This window comes from Carcharodon carcharias, chromosome 17 (genome assembly GCF_017639515.1).
Source record: "Carcharodon carcharias isolate sCarCar2 chromosome 17, sCarCar2.pri, whole genome shotgun sequence".
NCBI classification, from domain to species: Eukaryota; Metazoa; Chordata; class Chondrichthyes; order Lamniformes; family Lamnidae; genus Carcharodon; species Carcharodon carcharias.
This window is the reverse complement of record NC_054483.1, coordinates 91,074,653-91,096,758: the sequence shown is the minus strand read 5'-3', so window position 1 is coordinate 91,096,758 and position 22,106 is coordinate 91,074,653. Positions and strand designations below refer to the sequence as shown.

Genomic DNA, 22,106 nt, shown 5'->3' with positions numbered 1-22,106 from the left:
CCTTTGCATCACTGGCAGGGACCCTCAGGGAAGACCTGAATTTTTCGTTCGTCAGGCGCACGCGATTGGCAGGCCCGGAAGTGGGCGGGAAATGGGCCTCAGACCGCGATTGGCCCCCGACCGCGATTTCATGCTGGCTGGTCAATTAACGGCCGGCCAGCAAGAAACGTGCGCTGGGAAATTCTCAGCGCTGCTGGGGTGGGGGTGGTAAGGGCCTGGCACCGACCTAACTGAGGGTACGGGTGAGCGCTTCTAGTGAGCTCCCTGAAGGCTCCAGAGGAGCTCCAGACCTCCACAGAATAAAGGAAATGACAAAAATGCTGCAAAGTATATCCATGCAGCACAGTCAAGCACCTGGAAGCATGTCTCATAAATCAGTCCTCAGATGTCTTTTTTTATTTCATTTCCCCACAGAGATTCCATCCCACTCTGAATCGAGGTTTAAGCAAAAATGTGAACGCTGCTTGGGAGAATGGTCCATCCGCCAACCGTAAGTATGGACGGGCCATGTAAAATCACTGTTTATTGCATCGTTAATGGGCTTAAATGCCCACTTAATTGTCGGTGGGCATGCTTCCAACTGCTGCACCCGCCCGCTGAGCAAAATATCGCGCAAGTGCCTCAGGACGCTCACCCAACGTCATCTCACGCTATTTTCATGTCTCTTTGGGTCGGGCACATGCTCTCCTGCGGCTCGCAAAATTCTGGCCCGGGGAGTGGGATGCGATTTACGGGGAAGGGGATCGGGGGAAGATTGACCCGGAGGGAGGGGACAATTGGAAGGGAGAGTGAGTTGGGTGAGATTGGGAAAGGGGAGCGGCAATCATGAGGGAATCGAGCACTTGTGGCGATGGGGGTGCTACTGAGGGTGGAGAAGCAGCTGGGAGGAAGGTCACATCAATCAGGAAGGATGGAGAGGCAATCCAGAGGGAGCTGGCAATAGCCTTCAGCACTTCAGTGGAATCAGGATGAGCAGAAGTGCATTCCCAGCTTCACATCCTGTTCTTTTCAACATATGTTTCTGCCTTTGGTGGGCAGCGCACACCCAGCATGTGCACACAAACTGTGCACCATATTGCACAACGGGATCCAATTCATGACTTAAAAAAGAAGCAGCATCGGCCTATTTCTGCGCCCATGTGTTCAATCCCCACTCCAGGGGCGTGACCATATATAATTCTGCCAGGTCATTCAGTGCAGTATAGAGGTAGGTAGCACTGCACTGTCAGATAGTTCATGATGAGATGTTAAACTGCCATCCAACCTGCTCTCTCAGGCTGAGGTAAACAAGCCCACAGCAATATCTGAAGAGGGGCAGTGGAGTTCTAATCTTTTGTACAACATTTATGCCTCAATCAATGCCACCAAATATAAATTAAAAGCCATTTGTCTCATTGCTGTCATTGGTACCTTACTGTGTAAAAATTTGTTCCTGTATTTGCTTACATAGTGACAGTGATTGCATTCAAAAGTAATTCAATGATGTAAAGCACTCTTTGATGCGCTGCGGATGTGAAAGGTGCTTTATAAATGGAAATTCTTTCCTTTCTTTGCAGAAATAGGACACCAAGATGGTTACGAAGAAAAGAGGATAATATTACAGTCTCGCAATAATTTATAAAAATATTCTTGATGGTATTGTAACAAAATGATATTTTCATCTTACACATTTCACATGCACAGCACTCGGCACAACATAGTCATATGTTGCTAACCAAAAAACAAACTTTAATAGGAAACAACACATGAGCATGTCATGCTTGAAACACGGCTAGTTAGATAAAAATATGTTTAATCATGTCAGATAGAACAAGTTACCAAATAACAACTGTGCTAATAAATTTTGCTTAAAGCCTAACAAAAGGAGCAGGGGGGGTGGTTTGGCGAGGGTTAAATTGGGCAACCCCAGCCCCCCCAAAATGGGGGCAGTGTCTGCAAAGCGCAATTAACTTGCTCCTCTTGATTGTGATGTAGGCAGGATGTCACATTGATATGCCTGCTCATTGCCATGAATTTTGTGTGTAGCCAGCTCTCCCCATACATTTCACTAGCTACATACATCAGAAGGAGGGCCAATATCACTGGTACTTAGCACTATTTAAAGCTAGACTGTGACTCTTGAAGGGGAGGCATCCTGACTGCTGGTGGTGCTGAGATCACTTTGAATATTGTGCTGTGGAAGAATCAGGAATGGTTGGCTATGTGGGAGCGCAGGCACCAATACTTTCAGGTGTTGCACTGGATATATTGGTGGAAGAAGTGGCAAGAAAGAAAAATGTCCTGTACTCTTAGGAGGGAGCAGTGGCCCTCCAGATTCATGCTCAGAAAGCTGTGATGAGTGATAGCAGAGGAGGTCAATGCCAGGAATTTAGCCCCAAGGAGCTGGATTCAGTGCAGGAATAAGTTTCATGATCTCATACAAGGCGTCAAGGTCAGTGAATGCATCTTCAAATGCTGTATCCTACCAACTGCATCACTAGACTCAACCGCGGCTCAATTCACTACAGCCCAACCAATCACCTACCACAATCTCTCAATCAGGACTGATACCAAACGTTCTTATGCTTCACTTCATCCTCACATGTTTAGCACTATGGCAAGCCTTGCACTGTCTTGTCAAACCTTGCACCTAATGGTAGCTATTCTACAGTGACAACTTCATCAATCAAACAGGATACATGACGCTCACTAACACAGGAGAAGGTAGCGCATGACCAGAGGCAGTGGGAAAAGATGACATTCCCTACATGTTTCAACCTTTATGGAGGAGACAGTGCTGGCCATTATGGGAAGGGACATTACTGAAGCCAGGGTCACCAATGGTGTTCAAACAATGGAAGTTCAGTATATCTTCATACTTAATCCTCCTCACTTCCCACTTCCCCATCATCCCTCAATATTTTCTGACATCAATCTGCAAATGGTGTAAGCATGCATCTTGCCATTTTTCCACTACTCTTACCACAACCCCACCCTTGACCTTTTTTCAATGCAGACTGAGTAAGAGATGGAACCTGTCTAAGCAGTGGAGGAATAGGAAAAGAAAGTGAAGATGAAGGGGCACTGTTATTCCATTTCACTGTTACCAGCTCAGATACTGAATCTTTATAATTTAGAGGACAGGATAGACGCAGGATCTGCATTTGCTGAAACACTGGATACAAGTACGATGGGGCCAGGGCTGGGGAAAAGGATTAACACAGGTGCCAGCTTGCCTGAGAGTGAGGTTGCAGAGAACTTGATGTGCTAGCCTACAGAGGAAGGTTGATGGAGCGGTCACACCCAAATGCTTAGTGCACTGGAAATTATGGAGATGTAGCTTACATCTCCAGCAGGAGCCTCCAAGGAACCAAATGCACAAATGTTCAGAGCCACAGTCACCTTGGCAGCCAATGACAGACGATGCTGTCTTTGCTCTGCTCTGAGGTTGGAGTTGTGGCTGCAACAGTTGGAAGATTTCAGTGAAGACCTCTTTAGTGAAGCACAGTCATCTAAACCACTGAAATTCAGGTACAGAGTAGCTCCCTAAGTGTCCTATGCAGATATGGCCTTCTGCTGAGAACCTTTCTTGCCCTTCTCTACTCATTCTCCCTGTCATTATCAATGTCAAGAGGAAGCCCTAGTAGGCCACCCATGTCTGGAAGCAGATGGTTCATGCACCAGCCTTTAAGTGAACAAAAAAGTACTTCAGCAAACAAAATATGTGGAATTGCAGAAACAACCTGAAGAAATTATCCTACAACTAACCTGTAAGTAGTTCACGAACTCTTTAAATAACACTGATGGGGGTGGGGGTCCATCAAGATGTTTGACGATATATTTAGCTGTGGGAAGTTAAGAAAGGGTATAGGCTCCGGAGCTCTGCTACACTGATTAAAGCCATGATTTGCCTGTTCTGCATATTGCTGGCAGTCACTAGGTGTGAGCAAGCTAACTCTTCACAAATGTGCCCCAAAAATCAGGCGTCAACTCTATAGATTGGGCTTGACAGACTGAAAAGCCTTTTCTTATATTCTTATCTTTTTAATGCGGTCTGCCATTTTTAATTTAGCTTTATTGCTAAAATCGTAACTTAAAAGAATTAATGACAAAGTAACTTGGTGAGGCAATCAAATCATCATGCCAGCAATCCCATAGATTACATAACAAGTTGTCTTAAAAAGAAAGATCCCAATCTGCTGGTTTGGAAGGTAGCAAAGTACAAGAGCAAAGCTTGACTGGCTTATTCTACATGAACTGGGTCAGCATTCTAAACTCATTTTGTGGAAATTCGTAATATATTCCAAACAGTGCTTTTGCATTTTAAATTTGTTTTACTGGTTAAATGTAATGACCTGTTTGTCTGATATGCAAGTTCTTCAGAAGTATGTCAAGATAATAGTTGGGTAATTACTTTATGATGTACGATATATAATAGAACCTGAAGATATTAGCTCTGCAGAGCTTGTATCATCACTAAGTTATTTTCAACATGGGATGAGAGGAAAACATTTTTTTTTAATTCATTCATGGGATGTGGGCTTTGCTGGCTGGGCCAGCATTTATTGCCCATCCCTAGTTGCCCTTGACAACTGAGTGGCTTGCTAGGCTATTTCAGAGTCAACCACATTGCTGTGGGTCTGGAGTCACATGTAGGCCAGACCAGGTAAGGACAACAGATTTCCTTCCCTAATGGACATTAGTGAACCAGATGGGTTTTTACAACAATCGACAATGGTTTCATGCTCATCATTAGACTTTTAATTCCTGATTTTTACTGAATTTATGAGAGTGGGATTTGAACTTGGGTCCCCAGAGCATTACCCTGGGTGTCTAGATCATTAGTCCAACAACAATACCACTACGCCATCACCTCACCAATTTGATAAAGCATATCACAATGTAATGCTAATCTTAAAAGTAATGGCTACTGAAATACATTCAAGGAAGTACTGTGATATCCCATAACACAAGAAAAAGGTAAACACTGAGTTTTAATAATGCACAGGATTTTAAATGGTATAAGCAGTCAAAGGTCAAGTCATAGCCTGAATGTAAACTAAAGCCCTTTTTTCCCATTTTCTTAAAGAGGCAGTGGCCCTGTTAATCATCACTGATCCAACAAATCATTTGTAAAGGTTGCTGATAAGTATAGTCTCACCTTTCACATCACCATAGTGAGATATGTTAAAAGAAAACTAAACCCTTTAAATATGAAGAGATCTTTTTCTCAAAAAGTATAGTTCTAAGATGTTTGGCTTTCTTTCAGCTCAATATTTGCAGTAAGATAGTGAAAATATAAATTTTGTACCTTGGTGGAAACGATATCTCTTGTTCACTCAACTTGTCTTTAAATACGGACAGCTCTCTGTCAAATTCTAAAAGCTGAAAAGAAATTGATTAACAAAAAGGTTATTTTACAGCAGCTGATAATTATGGCAATTCATCGGTCTACTGACCAGCCTTGTTTGAACACTTTTACTTCTCAATGAATATCACCCCTGCCTTGTTCTCCAGAAGCTCTTGGCTTCTAGCTGGCACAGAGTTCTAGAGGCATAGATCACCCAGTAAGTGTCGGCAGGCTTTTGGAATATATAGGACAGCACAGCAAAGTCCAATCCTGTCTCCTTCTGATATCCCTGCACAAAGAGAAGCAATCAGGAAAATCCCTGGCTAATTTCCCCATTGTCAACCAACAAATACAGAGAGCAACCATGGTGTGTCTAGTGTTGGCTGAAACCGTCCAGCAGTTCAGACAAGGATCAAACCTCGGACTTCCTCATGTCTCTGATTCTGCAACTCACTGAACAAATTGCTGAGCTAGTATAGGAACTTACTAGCCAATATGTTACTGGCAATTCAGCACACTTTACCTCATTACAATTGAAAAAAATATATATTATCTTTCCTTTCCAAATTTGTATTTTTATTTACTTCCACTATTTTTTTCATTATTTTCCTACTTTATTTTCCCCTAATCTTGCCTTGCCTAACTGGAAGCTGTACACTCAATATTGCACAAGAGATGACCCACCAGTTCCAATGACAACATGAGCACTGATTCAAAATGGATGCAACAAAAATTTGATCAGGTGACTAGGACATACAATCCCTAAACTTCCCCAAGTGCAAGCAATTCTTGCTCAGAGTCAGGCTACAGGGGCTGGCAAAATCTCCTGTAGCTTTAAACAGTAAATTAAAATCAGCACCTGCATCAGGCTTTAACTCAATTTAAGACCTCACAGAACACAAAGTGTCTGGGGGAGGGGTGGTTCTCATTCTGAACCTTAGGGGAGTTGCAGGATAACATTCAGTTTAGTTTGTGATGACCTGAACTGAATACAATCTCAAGTCTGAAACTATAAATAGGGATAATGACATTCATTTGGTATACATAATATGGCTCTTGTGCATTATTTTCCCATTTAAAGAGCACAAATGCATTTCCTTAACTTTTACTAAAACCCAAGGTTAGATCACAGAGCTATTAGCTGGTTTTGAACAAACAGCCATTCAAATTGTTACAAACAGCATTATCTTTCCATCAATATTTGTTCTTAACCTGGATTGAGAGTGAGTAAGTGACTGAATGCTCATAATAATCTGTTCTGCTACTGACCATCACTCTTTGTAAGTGCCATTTCCTATTCTGACAAGTATGTCATCAAAATAACACCTTTTATGACTACAGCGTGTTTACGCTACTGCCCATTAATCATCTCTCATCTCACAGCTGTGCTGATACCATTGTATGGGTGGCAGAGGTTCTGATCTAAATTAGATTATGTCCCTCTATCCCATGCTACCTCATAAATCATTCCTGAAATGCAAAATTAGCAACTACTTGTACACATTAATTATCTGTACGGAAGCAGTCACTTGAACAACCTGCAAGGATGACCAGCTCTCCCACCTTTGCATTTAAAGGCAAAAACCACAGGCCTTTCTATTTGTAACATGACCACATTGTTCAAACATTTTCACTGCTTTATCAAATATGGACCCATGCATTTCATCCAAGGCACCTCATTGAACAATTTTCTTTTTAAAATGTATAACTTTGAATGAAAATATGGCCAAGTGCATTCTGCTTTTGAACATATTTAAATTCAGACAGTCTGTGGCCTTGTTTTTACCCCAGTGAGATTGATACTTGGAAAGAGTTAAACTCAGGCTGAGTACACTGGCCGACCTGAAGCCACGCCCTGCACCAGGCCACATCATACTTTCACCAACTTTAAAGTCAATTGAGGTTCCACTGCAGGCAAGTGACGACCTATTTTCAATTCAAAAGCTGCTCTCGATGACGTAAGCGGTGCTGCGACATGATTTTCGTGGTGGGCCATTGGGAGGCCCACCTGATATCAAACCAATCAGAGAAGAGTGCCAAAAGGCAGCAAGCGACCAGAAAAGACCAAGGGAAGTTTTAAAAAATTGTGTGGAATCTTCGTGGGCCAGGAGGAGCAGGAGTGCACTCCCCAGGCTCCACAGGAAGCCCTTGGACCTCCTCAGTGCTCGCCTTCCACACTGACTTCACCTGCCAAATCCCTTCCCATTGCCAACTAGATTCCAAAGATGCCTTGGGCAATACTTTATGCCTCGCGTCTCCCAGCATCTTACAGCTCAACTTAAGGCCCAATTATCCGTCCACACCCACTGGCACTGTTACTTTCAGGAGGTAGGCAGTCTGGCATTATTTCAAGAAAGCTTGGGACTTAAACTGGCCCAGTTCTCAAGCGGAGATTTCTACAGGAGTTTCTGTCCCGCCCACACCCCGCCTGTCCTTTCTAAAATTCATTTACTGGATATGTGTGTCGCTGGCTAGGCCAGCATTCATTGCCCATCCCTAATTGCCCTTGAGAAGGTGGTGGTGAGCCACCTTCTTGAACTGCTGCAGTCCATATGGTGTAGGTACACTCACAGTGGGGATTCAGTGATGGTAATGCTATTGAATGTCAAGGGGCGATGGTTGGATTCTCTCTTGTTGGAGATGGTCATTGCCTTGCACTTGTGTACTGTGAATGTTACTTGCCACTTGTCAGCCCAAGCCTGGATATTGTCCAGGTCTTGCTGCATTTGGATATGGACTGCTTCAATATCTGAGGAATCGTGAATGGTATGAACATTGTGCAATCATCAGTGAACATCCCACTTCTGACCTTGTGATGGAAGGAAGGTCATTGATGAAGCAGCTAAAGATAGTTGGGCCTAGGACACTACCCTAAGGAACTCCAGCAGTGCCATCCTGGAGCTGAGATGACTGATCTCCAACAACCATAACCCAGCTTCCTCTGTGCTAGGTATGACTCCAACCAGTAGAGGATTTCCCCCTGATTCCCATTGACTCCAGTGTTGCTATGGTTCCTTGATACCACACTCAGTCAAATGCAGCCTTGATGTCAATGGCAGTCACTCTAACCTAAAAGAGTTCAGCTCTTTTATCCGTGTTTGAACCAAGGCTGTAATGAGGTCAGGAGCTGAGTGGCCCTGGTGGAACCCAAACTGGACGTCAGTGAGCAGTTTATTGCTGAGCAAGTATCTCTTGATAGCACTGTGATGACCCCTTCCATTATTTTATTGATGATCGAGAGTAGACTGATGGGGCGGTAATTGGCCGGGTTCGATTTGTCCTGCTTTTTGTGGACAGGACATACCTGGGCAATTTTCCACACAGCCGGGTAGATGCCAGTGTTGTAGCTGTACAGGAACAACTTGGCCAGCGGCGCAGCAAGTTCTGGGGTGCAAGTCTTCGGTGTTATTACCGGAATATTGTCTGGGCCCATAGCATTTGCACTATCCGGTGCTTTCAGCCATTTCTTGATATCACGTGGAGTGAATTGAATTGGCTGAAGACTGGCATCTGTGTTGCTGGGGACCTCTGGAGGAGGCCAAGATGGATCATCCACTCAGCACTTCAGGCTAAAGATTGTTGCAAAAGCTTCAACCTTAGCTTTTGCACTGGGCTCCCCCACCATTGAGGATGGGGATATATGTGGAGCCTCCTCCTCCAGTGAGTTGTTTAATTGTCCACCACCATTCACGACTGGATGTGGCAGAACTGCAAAGCTTAGATCTGATCATTTGGTTGTGGGATCGTTTAGCTCTGTCTGTCGCTGCTGCTTATGCTGTTTGGCACGCAAGTAGTCCTGTGTTATAGCTTCACCAGGTTGAGACTTCATTTTTAGATAAGCCTGATGCTGCTCCTGGTATGCCCTTCTGCACTCTTCATCGAACCAGAGTTGACTTCCTGGCTTGATGGTAATGGTAGAGTGGGGGATATGCCGGGCCATGAGGTTACAGATGTGTTTGAGTACAATTCAGCTGCTGCTGATGGCCCACAGCACCTCATGGATGCCCAGTCTTGAGTTGCTAGATCTGTTCAAAATCTGTTTCATTTCGTACAATGGTAGTACCACACATGATGGAGATTGTCCTCAATGTGAAGACGGGACTTTTTCTGCACAAGGACTGTGGGGTGGTCACTCCTACTGATACTGTCATGGGCAGATGTACCTGCTGCAGGCAAGTTGGTGAGGATGAGGTCAAGTACGTTTCTCCCTCTTGTTGGTTCCCTCACCACCTGCCGCTCACCCAATCTAGCAGCTACGTCCTTTAGGACCCGGCCAGCTCAGTCAGTAGCGGTGCTACTGAGCCAGTCTTGGTGATGGACATTGAAGTCCTCCACCCAGAGTACATTCTGTGCCTTGTCACCCTCAGTGCTTCCTCCAAGTGGTGTTCAACATGGAGGAGCACTGATTCATCAGCTGAGGGAGGGCGGTAAGTGGTAATCAGCAGGAGGTTTACTTGACCACATTTAACCTGATGCCATGAGACTTCATGGGGTCTGGAGTCGATATTGAGGACTCTCAGGGCAACTCCCTCCCAACTGTAAATCACTGTGCCGCCACCTCTGCTGGGTTGTCCTGCCACTTTGCTATCACCGCAATTATCTTCAGTGCCCACCATCAGTCTGTCCCTGTTGATTCCATTTCCTTCCATTGTCTGAGGCAGAACCAGACTGTCTGTAAACCTGTTATCCTGTTTGACCATGAACTGAGTTTTTGACCTCATATTCTCTTCCCCAACAAGGCTGCCTGCTTACACTCTGTAATAATATTCGTCTTCAGCTCCCTGCTGCTGAAATCCTCATTTCTTTGTTACCTCCAGACTCGATTAATCCATGGCCTCTTGGCTTACCTCCTGTCTTCCACCCTCCTTAAACTTGAGCTCATTGAAATCTCTGCTACCCATGTTCCAACATTCATCAAGTCTCGTTCTTTCATCTCCCCTGTGTCCTATGTTGTTTCACCATCCAGCATCACCTCAAACTTAAAATTCTCATCCTCATGCCCAAATCCCTCCATGGCCTCACCCATTCCTATCTCTGTAAGTTCCTCCAGTCCTACAACCCTCCAAGGACTCTGAGTTCCTCCAATTATGGACTTTATTACATCGAATTCCATCACTCCAACATTGACTTCAGCTGTCTAGGCCCCAAGCACTGGAATTCACTCCCTAAGCCTTTCTGCCTCTCTTGCCTCCTTAAGCCTAACCCAGTTTTTGTCACCTATCTTAATATCTTATGTGACTCAGTATCTAATTTTGTTTGATAATGCCGCTGAGAAGCATCTTAGGATGTTTTACAACATTAAAGGGTTGCATTAATGCAAGTTGTCGTTGAATTGTTGAATCAGCAGTGACTGACATTAAATCTCTAATCTGTGATAGTGACTGAAGTAGGAATGGAGTAATATATAGGGATTTATTCACACTCCACATATAAGTTCATTTATACCTTTGCCATTAAATTTTGTTCAAATCAATGAAGGGAACATTAGAGTGCCTTTCAGGTTTAGCCATGTCCCTCATTTATCAAACTTTTATTAATAAGTAACTATAAATGAGACACTAAAATCAGGAAGATTCTTCTTGACTGAGGAGGAGGCAATCTTATATAGTTGAGAATGGAGCTAACTGGCTTACTGTCAGGAATATTTTAAGCATCATTATCCATCCAGTTAGTAGGTTTAAAAGCAAGGCTAATGGTTTATTCTAAGTTTGAAAAACAATGAAGCTAGACATTAAAAAAGAGTCATACTATTAATGCAAAGTGTAGAAATGTTCAGTGTGGTTGGTTGACAGGATTTCACAAACTTTCGCCTGTTCTTAAATTGCTAATTCCACTTTGCCACCCTCTGGATAAGCACAGTCAGCGGAACAGCAGCTATTACTCTTCAGGACCCAAAGCCCAAACCTGCAGTGAGTCAGATCAAGAGGTGATGCTACTTACATTTGTCAAACTCATCAGCAGCATTCACTAGAGGCTCTGCAGATGCAAACATTAAATGATGTTTGGAAGAAGGGGAAAATGTGACTAGCATTTGGAAATGGTTCGAAGGAACTATCTGATAATAAAAATTTATCAATTGAAAACATCTCAACTTCTCCGTTATGTTTGCTTGAAATCTAATTGCTAATTATACCAGTACTAATAAGATGCAGATTGTAAAGAATCTAAGTGCTCCTTTAAACCTTTGTTGATAATAATAGATTATTTGGTTCCTGTGATTTAATACAGCTCATCTCAGCCATTTAATATTCACCTTTGATTCAGATTCTAGGAGCTGGACCTCAACATTTGTGCTGTTAATTCCCATGTCTGTAAACTGGCGACAGATCTGAGGTGATTTTACATTACATTACAATGCAGCCACTGCATTCCCCAGGTGCAGGTCTTGTTCAGTTAGCTGCGAGGCTAATGTAATCTTCCAGAAATCGTTAAGAAGAGGCAGTCTAAATTCAATAGTCCCCATTAAACTGGTGTGGGTTTCACAATGTGGGATTAAACCACATCTGTTACTTCTGATAAAGGTGGCACGCTAATCTCACGCTACACGATTGCAGCATACCGACCCGCTGGCTGCAGTCTCATCAGGGGGCCGCAAATCAAGAGAGGCTGGCACCGTTTAAAGCCAGACTGCACCTCTTAAAGGGAAGTCATTGTGGAACTCATTCCGATATGGAGAAAGACATAACAATTGCAAAATATTGAAGGGAATGGGCTCCAAGATTTTCCAACGCTGCACTGGAGGCCTTGGTCAGGGAGGACCAGAGGATGAGAGATGTGTTTGATTTACAGGGGGCAGGAGGCACTCTAGACAAATTCACAGAAAACAGTGGGACCAGATTGATGTGGTGGCCAATGCCTGGGGTCAAGATCCAAGGTCCTCAATGCAGTGCTGCATAAAGTTCATGATCTCACATGAGTGGTCAAGGTCAGTAAATGTATCTTCAAATGGCATCTCCCACCAACTGCATCACTAGCCTCACACACTGCTCAATACACTACACTCCCATCACTTGCTGATCAATAATCTCAAACAATTAAGACTCACACATCACATTCATAGTTTCATCGCACCCTCACACTATTAGCACTGATGCAATCCTCATCTCTACATCTCACAGCCTGCCGACACTGCCAGCTTTTTGATCATGGAGGCTGAATCATTCAAACGGATTGCACCACACTCACTGACATGTTTCCCCCTCTCTAGCAGGACAGGATGGTACACAACTGGAGGCAGCAGGTGCTAACTGGCAGGGGCAGGGATGACTACATCTCCTCACCCCTCTAAAAGATGGCATATGCCATCATTGAAGTGGCCATTGCTGAGACCCTAGTCAGTGATGGCATCCTCATACCTAATGCTTACATTTCACTTCCCCCTTATCCCACATTCTCTTATGATTTAGAAACTGCACGTGGTGTAAGCATGCATCTCGTACTTCCCCCAGCCCTTCTTACCACAACCTTACCCTTTCTCCTTCTGGCTAGTCAAAGAACTGCAACCTGGCTACAAAGTGGTGAAAAAGCAACTTAGAGAATAATTTGGAGGTGGAATCTGCATGTAGTGAGACACTGGGAATGAGTGGCTTGTAGCCAGGACACAGGGCAAGGGTTGCATAAGTGTACGCTCCTTGCAGATCAAGGAAGTACATGTGTTTTGCTGCAGGTGATTCAGATGAGCTCCTCTATGGGGCAGGCTCAGAAGAAAGCTGATGGGCATGCACAATGAAATGACTGGTGAATTGGCAGGCCTGCCCAAAAGCTGCATGTAACATAAAGGATCATGGAGGAGCTCAGCAACAACTTTGTCCAGGACTTTGTGCAGAATTTGAAGCCCATATCTGCAATGTGGAAGTGATCGACTCCATGAGCACACGTGTGGATTCAATCATGCTTTATCTGATGACTGATATCTCAGCTTCCACTGCAGCACAGGCAGAAGCCACTGAATGTCTGGATCCTGCAGTGGAAGCTTAGACTTTTGTCATGCCAAATGGGCTGCTGCCATCATGGCGGTGAATGCCAGTGTTCAAAGAGGCATGCAGGGTGTCAGAGGAGTGCTGCAATTTCTCCTCCAATTAGGATTACTGAGGCATCACCCTGGGGGACAGTGACTCCATGAAGCACAAATTAGCTATGTTCTCAGGATGATAGCACTCGTCCTCTCACCACTGCCATTCTGCCAGTGCCCTTGCTGTTGCTTGCATAGGAACATAGGAACAGGAGAAAGCCATTCAGCCCGAGGAGCTTGCTCCACCATTCAATACGATCATGGCTGATCGAACACTTCAATGCCTTTTATCTGCACTATCCCCATAATCCTTTATGTTATTGTTAATCAGATAACCATTAATCTCTACCTTAAACATACTCAATGATTGCGCTTCCACAGCCCTTTGGGGTAGAGAATTCCAAAGATTCACAACCCTTTGAGTAAATAAGTTTCCTCTCATCTTTGTCCTAAGTGGCTTCCCCCTTAATCTGAAATTGTGTCCCCTGGTTCTAGACTCTTCAACCAGGGGAAACATCTTACCTGCACCTACCCTGTCAACCATCGTCCTCTTACCCCTGCCACTATGCCATTGCCCTTGCTCTTGCCTGTCAACCAGCCAGCCCAGATAGCTGCTCCCCATGCCGAGATGATACAATCTGAAGTCGGGCTTTCTAGGCCTAAAGCTGCTCAAGGTTGTCCTCCAAGGCCATCTGTAGACTCACTCAGTGAAAGTCAGCAATCTTCCACCAGTCATGCTGCAGTGGAGTGGCATTGCACAGGAGTTCTAGAGCAGCCTAAGATACATGGAAGACAGGAACTAAGGGAATGCACAAGGATGATTAGTTAATGTTTGTATACAGTACGGCATAATTTAATTCATAAATTTAATTTAGAATGTTTATTTTGTTTTGCCTTTTTCTTTTGCATCGTGGCCAAGTGGAGGCTATGATGGCCAGCAACAGATGGAAGGTAAAGTGGGGCCGTTGGTGGATGAGAAATTGGGGTTCCATTCACTGGTATCACAGTCAGATGAGCCAATAACCCTAATGCAACCCCGGTAGAAAAAGGCCACACTGGTTGCCTCCTCACTTCTTCTTCACCCTGCTTTGAGCTGCTCGATATATCGCTGGGAGCAAGAGCTATGCCTTCATGATGGCGAGGTTGTCCAGAATGCAGCAAAACCATCAAAAATTTGACACCCGCTCTGCCAAGTGCTGCGGGGCTCCCTAGAGTGCTCCAGGCAACCGAAACATTGCACCAGTATGCCAATGGTTTGCTCTATTGTATTTTATGTGGTGGTATGGCTTTCACTGTATGCACACTCCCCACCTGCATGTGAGTTGCCAACCAGGGCAATGAACCATATGTCAGCACATAGTCCTTGTAGCCAGTAGCCACTCTTTGGTTTGTGTGGTGGTTCAAATGCAGCTGCCTGAGGCCTGCCACAGAATTAAGCACCATGGTTACTGCCAGGATACCAGGCGCTGACCTACGTGATTCTCTGTGCATGGTGACACACCAGCTCGGCATTGAGGGAGTGGAATCCATCTCATTGTGATACATCTCAAAGTTGACATGTGGTGCCAGTAAAGCAATATGTGTGCAGTCAGTGGCAAGCCTGCAATCCTTGCAAACCTATCTGTTTGCTCGCTCTGGCAAGGCACAATGAAATGTGGTTACCTTTCTTTGAATAGAGAGCCTCAGTGGCCTCCCTTGGACAACAGCAGGCAGCAAACTGCTTGATGTTGCAAGATGGCCATGGTCACCTTCACAGTCACTGGCAATGCCGTCCTAGCTCTGCTCCGAGATTGTGGTTATGACTGCAGCAGGAAGGCCGATTTCAGTGAGGATCACCTGTTCACACATTGTTCCTCACTGAGGTTCAGGTCGGAGAATTGCTCCTTGAACATGCTGGGCAGATGTCACCTTCTGCTGAGTGTGCCTTCCTCCTCCTCCTTGTTCCTCTGCTTGTTCTACTTTGCATGGTCTCTGTCAATTCTCCCAGTCATGCTGCATTCCATAGAGAATGCCTACCACTGCACTTATTCTGGGAGCAACTGCTTTATACAGAAACCTTGAAATCAGGACCATGTCCTTCAAAATCTGCCACACCACTCCCTGTAGACTTTAGTAACTATAGAACTCTAGAAAGCACCAAACCCTTGTACTATTGTAGCAACTGCCAGTAAAAATCAATCAGCAACTAACGTCTAAATAGCTGATGATCCTTTTAAATAATGCTACTGTGGGTTTAGGGGATGGGTTAGGGGTCTTTCCTGCTGCTGAGTATGTGTGCAGCCGCACATAATTAAGAGGCTGGCAGCTGGGATGTTGAGCTCCAAAATATCATTGCTATTGTCAGATCAGCATTAGACATTGATGGACATTATGATCTGCCCACTCTGCATGATTCCAGCAGACGCTCACTGTGTGCGTGCTAACACCCTCACCAATATGGTGCTAACCACACGTCGCACTAGAAGTGTGGATGGGCACATGGACACCATCCTGGATCTCTAAGGCCAATCATAGTGCCCAAAAATTGGGCACCAGGCATCCAAGCTTTGCTTGCAGATCTTTCTAGTTACCTATCTTAGCAAGTCCCAGCAGTTTTACATAAAAGCCAAATACTGCGTATACTGGAAATCTGAAACAAAAACAGAAAATGCTGGAAAAACTCAGCAGGTCTAACAGCATCTGTGGAGAGGGAAAAAAAAACAGAGTTAGTGTATTCAGGGATGCTCTGAAGAAGAGTCATACAGACTCAAAACGTTAACTCTTATTTTTTTCCTCTCCACAGATGCTGTTAGACCTGCTGAGTTTTTCCAACATTTTCTGTTTTTGCCAGCAGTCTTACATTTGGCTTATAACTGACTGTACAAAACCTGCACTTCAGGAACCCGTCCAAACTAGAATGGATCATGTGCAATATAAAAGTTCCTTCACAGACCCAGTAACCTGGGCTTCGAGGCTATCTGGCTCTTGAAGAGTAATAGTTCTTCTTCCACTGATTGTGGTTATCTAAGGTGGAACAAAGATGGATCAGCTCTCCAGGAACATTAGGAAAGATTGTAAAACCTGTTAACCAACAGCACTAAACATGGATTTAATGACATTAAAAGGCAAGGGGATGGTTCAGTGTGGCTGAGTTCCTGGGACCAGAATTTTAAGAAGATCAACATAAAAATCGTCCAAGTTTGGTTATAAGGGTAACACTCTTTTTCTTTCAACATGTCAACATTACACGATTATACAGCGTTCTGTAGTCACATGTACGCCATCATAAAACATATAAAACTAGGCTTGGATTGTAGAGATCTATTTATGATGCTGCTGGAATATAACAAAATTAAAGGTGGGCTTTTAACAACTTTATTTCTTCCTTTCACATGCCCAATAAAGAGCACTTTAGAGAGATGGCACAACAAATGCAATGCATGGCACTTTAAGGGTTAATCCATTTTAGAGTACAGCTCCCTGGATTGCCATTCTTACATCTTAGTGACAAAAACATTGTGATAACAGATTCAAATGTTTAAAAAGCAAGATCAAATTCAATTTATTGCAAAGCACCTCTCTAAAAGCAAAACATTTGCAAGAGTACTTTTCTTCGTGCACTTAAAAAAGAACATAACCAAAGTATTGCAAGGATAAGATTGTGCTTTAGTAGACTGTGTGTGGGAGAGACTAAGGGGACAGTGACAAAGCAGTTTACTGACAAGAAAGTTTGTCAGTGATTGTTCAATTTAAATAGATTCCAGTGTTACTGGAGAGACATCACACAGATAAAGCCCAAAATCAATGACACTTCAGCATGCAGCAAGTCAGAGACTAAATAAGCAGGCACCAAGAACAACTCTATCCAGCAGCAGGGCCGTGAAATTCCCAATTCTACATCTGTATGGCAAAGGAAAATTTAATCTTCCCAAATACTCATCAGTGCATTCCATCCTCTGCTCTGACAGCTACACTTATAATTAATTATACAATTTAGATGGGAATATCGACTAAACAAACCTATAAATCATAGAAAAAGTCAATAGGCATGGACACATTCAATCATGTCCAAACCAATGATTACTGCTCTCAAAATACAATAATTATTTTCAAGAGCTGACTTGAATTAAATTTCTGTCAACCTGGTACAAGACTAGTGGTTGATGAAGGATGCAATAGATTTTTTGGGGGGAATTTGGTATAGGAACATTCATCCTGAAGAAGGGCAGTTTGTTTTTAGTGATCACACCACTCTGTGTATAACCAGACCATGAAGATTAGATTATCTCAAATGGCTCATTAAATCATTTATCTTTCCCATGAAGTTGATCCAGAGAAGCTGTTCACCTTCTTGCATTGCAATGAAATCAAACGTAATGAATTCTGCTGCAACACAGTGAACGTGAAAAAATGAAGTGGTACGTTCACAGTCGGAAAAGCAGCAGCAAGTGGAATGTACTGCTTCACCGCCAGCCTTCTGAAAATGTTCACCTTTACGGGAGAAGCAGCATGTTAAGCACAAAGGTCTGATCTCACCCAACTAAAGGTGCTTAACCATTTCCTATAATTTTACACTAACCAGGAATCGGAGCACAAGAAATACACTCCCATTGCTACTGGTGTAAGAACAGGAGGACATGGGATGGGAGGATGAAAGATATTTGACATGGGCTACATCTGCTACCCTGCCCTTCATAACTCCAAATTTCAAAATGCTCCCTCCTATTGCAATTTTTGGGATATGGCTGCACTATCACTATCGCAAACGCCCATAAGAACTTAAGTGACAATGAACAAGACCAGCCAGCCATCCCTTGGATCTCATTCTTTCGTTTGGGCCCTGACTTGACCCAGTGCTCAAAAATATTTCCCACCAGCAATCTTTACTATAGATACACTGTTATGTTTAATGCAATAGTTTGTCACATTACATTTTAAATATTTCTTTGAAACCCATCTGTAATGAAATGAATAGCCATCTTTAATACTGGGGGCAAAATTTAATAACCCCTGAAAATGGACACAGGAAATTGCAGTGCGCAGTCACACTGTGTCCATTCTTTTCAATGCTGGCAGCAGGTAAACTTTGTGCTGTTTGCTGATTTATATAATTGCAGCATGCAGCCAGTACTACATGCAGTGTTGAGTAGCTTTCTCCCCGAGGAGCAGGCCCAATATGTTGAAAGGCTAACAGGAGTTCGCACCACTAAAGCAAAATACTGAGGACGCTGCAAGTCTGAAATAAAAACAGAAACTGCTGGAAATACTCAGCGAATACGATAGCATCTGAGAGGAACAGGCTTAACAGGCGGAATTTTACAGCCCCTCCCAGCTGCGGGGTGTTCCAGTCCCGCTGATGTCAAGGGACTTCTGAACGGTTTGTCGCATTTTCCAGGCCCACCCCCACTGCAACAGGGCCATTAAATTTCACCCAACATTTCAGGTCAATGTTCAAGCTAGCCTGTACTACTTCAAGCCAAAGTAGTTTGATTGGAGCAGGTGAAAAAGTGAGTTTGACTTTGGCAATGACAAAAAAATGCCCAGATGGCTGACAGCGTGCTCCAGAATTCTCCAAAGCAGCACTGGAGGTCATGGTACATGAGGTGAATATGAGGAGGGACCCAGAGGGGTCCAGAAGGTTCTCCAACACTGCAAAGGCATGGAGCAGATAACTGTAGTGCTCAATGCTGACAATGTAGCCACAAGGAACTGGATGTAGTGGTGCAAGAAGTTTAATGACCTCACACAAGTGGTCAACGTCAGCGAATGTATTTTCAAATGTCATATCCCACCAACTGCACCACTAACCTCACACACTGCCCAAGACACCACCCACCTATGCTCTCCTATCAACAATCTGTATCAACCATGCCTCATACCTCACAATCATAGCTTCACCTCAGCCTCACACACTTAGCACTGCTGCAAACCTCACACCTACAAATCACAGTTTGCACACGTTGTCAGGCATTGAACCATGATGAACACATCACTCACTGACTTGCTTCTCTCTCTCTTGCAAGACAAGATGATGCAAGTATATAGGCAGCAGTACCTAACCATCAGGGAGAGGCATGGATGGAGGAGATGGTGTTTGCAATCATTGGAGTGCCCATAATGAGGCTGTGGCCAGTCAAGGGACAGAAAGCATCAAAGATGACAGCATGTTCATGCCTGATCCTTCTTCTCACTTCTCTCTTCCTCCTCATCCCACACTCTCTTCTGATTTACAAGCTGCAAATGGTGTAAGCAAGGACCTCTTCCTCATCTCCCCTCACCATAACGTTACCCTTGACCCTTTCTCCTTTCACATGCTCAAGAAATGTGAATTAGAAAGGCAGTGGTGCAGGAGCAAATAGCAGAAGAGGAGACCGATGAAGAAGGAACACTGTCACTTACTCTTACACTTGCAACCACTAACTCAGATTCCAACATTGCGTGTACTTTAAAGGTTAGTTGAGGCAAGATCTGCATGTAATGAAACACTGGGCATGAGTGGCCTGCAGCCAGGGCAAGCGGAAAGGGTAGCACAAGCGCCAGTTTGTTGGAGGATGAGGATACACATGAGTTCTGCTGCCCAGGCTTGGATAAGGACTTCTATGGGGTGTCATACAGAAAAAGGTTGAAGTGTGTAAACATAGAATTGCTTGGTGCATTGTCAAGCTTTCCAGGGAGCTTGCAATCACTGTCAAAAAGCCTGGAGGAATTCAGCACCACCACTGTATATGGCTTCAGGCAGAGCTTGAAGCCCACCTAGCCCAACATGGAAGTAGTGGCCAAACTCAGTACAGAAATGGTGGACCCAGCCACGATGCAGCATCAGATGGTCAATATCTCAGCTTCCATCACACCACATGCCAAAGTCACACAATGCCTGGGTGCTGCCGTGCAGGCTCAGAATGTGGCTATCATGACAATGGATACGTTTTGCAAAAGGGCTTAGAGAGTTTCACAGCAGCCTAGCAATCTGTCCTCTGAGTAAAGGACAGCAGATACAAGGGAGCATTAGCACCCGCAAATTCCCTTCCAAGCCACACACCATCTTGACTTGGAAATATATCTGTTGCTGTTGCTAGATCAAAATCCTGGAACTCCCTTTCTAACAGCACTGTGTATGTTCCTGCAACAGGTGGACTGCAGTGGTTCAAGAAGGCAGCTCACTACTGCTTTCTCAAGGGCCATTGGGGATGGGCAATAAATGCTGGCCTAGTCAGCAACACCCACATCCCATGAAAGAACAAATAAATACATTGCTAGCATTCTTGAGACTTCATCTAGGGGGAGTGGCAATGGTGATGTGGAGCACAATCCTACTGTTGTCTCCAAGAATTACTGCATCGTGCTTCCACCAATGCCACTCTGCCAGTGCCCTTGCTGTTTCCTGTCAGCCAGTTAACCCATGGTGCTGCCACCAATGCCAAGATGGCACAGTCTGAAGCCAGACTGCACAGAGCTGCACAAGATCCTCCTGAAAGGTCATCTGCAGTCTCGCCCACGGAAAGTCAGCAGCCTTCCACTAGCCTTGCTACTAGTGTAGCAGTGGGTAGGCGGACTAGGACAGTCAAAGGCACATGGAAAACAGGCTCTAAGGGAAAGCACAAGAATGATTAATTGATTTTTGTAAGCAATAGTGGATGGTTTGATTAATAAAATCAGGTTGGAATGCTTGTTTGGTGGTGGCTTTCATTTCAGCATTGCAATCAACAGGACATTGTGAGGGAAGGGAAGTTTTGGGCCTATTAGTGAATACAGAATTGGTGTTGTCTTCAGTCATACTACAGTCAAATGAGCTGATTCCAGGCAGCTTTGCCAAAAAGGAAATGTGTTGGTGGCTTCCTCCTTCTCCTCAGCTGCTCAATATTATATAGTGCCTTTAACATAATAAAATGACCCAAGGTGCTTCTCAGGCGCATTATAAAACAAAGTTTGATACTGAGCCACATGAGATACTCAATCAGATGACCAAACACTTGGTCAAAGAGGTGTGTTTTAAGGAGTGTCTTAAAGGAGAGTGAGGTAGAGAAGTGGAGAGGTGTAGGGAGGATATATCAGAGCCCGGGGCCTAGGCAGCTGAAACTGCTGCCACTAATTGTACAGCGTCTAAAATTGGGATTGCACAAGAGGCCAGATTAAAGGAGTGCAGATATCGCAGAGGGTAATGGGGGCTGGCAGAGATTGCAGACATAGGAACGGCCGAGGCCATGGAAGAATTTGAAAAGGAAAAGAATTTCAAAAGCAAGACACTGCTTAACTGCGAGCCAATGTAGGACAGCAAACACATGGGTGAAAGGTGAATGGGCAGCAGAGATTTTGATGGTCTCGGGTTTATGGAGGGTAGAATATGGGTGATCAACCAGAAGCGTATTGGGATAGCAGAGTCTAGAAGTAACAAAGGTATAGATGAGGGCTTCAGCAGCAGATAACCTGAGGCAGGGGTAAAATTAGTTGAGGTGGAAATAGGTGGTTTTAGAGATGGCATGAATATATGGTCAGAAGCTCATCTCAGGGTCGAATATGACACCAAGGCTGCAAACAGACTGGCATAATCTCATAGTGTTGCTAGGGAGAGGGAATAAGTTTATAGTTAGGGAACAGAGTTTGCAGCAGAAACTGAAGGCAATGGTCTTAGTCTTCCCAACACTTAATTGGAGGAAATTTCTGCTCTAGTACTGAATGTTGGATAAGCAGTCTGATAATTTAGCAACTGTAGAGGAGTGGACAGAGGTGGTGGTGAGGTAGAGCTGGGTGACATCAGCATAAATGTGAAAACTAATGCTGTCAAGGGGC

The 22,106-nt window shown here is 44.2% G+C and overlaps 1 protein-coding gene across 2 annotated transcripts in view; it reads right to left on the bottom strand.

The window, feature by feature from the left end:
* Window positions 1–22,106, bottom strand: part of LOC121289806 (inositol polyphosphate-5-phosphatase A) — a 568,674-nt gene that overhangs the window by 55,119 nt on the left and 491,449 nt on the right. For both annotated transcript variants that reach the window (XM_041209646.1, XM_041209645.1), the window contains exon 12: window positions 5,291–5,364. In XM_041209646.1, the coding sequence (XP_041065580.1) occupies window positions 5,291–5,364 (74 nt within the window). The remainder of the gene's footprint in view (window positions 1–5,290; window positions 5,365–22,106) is intronic.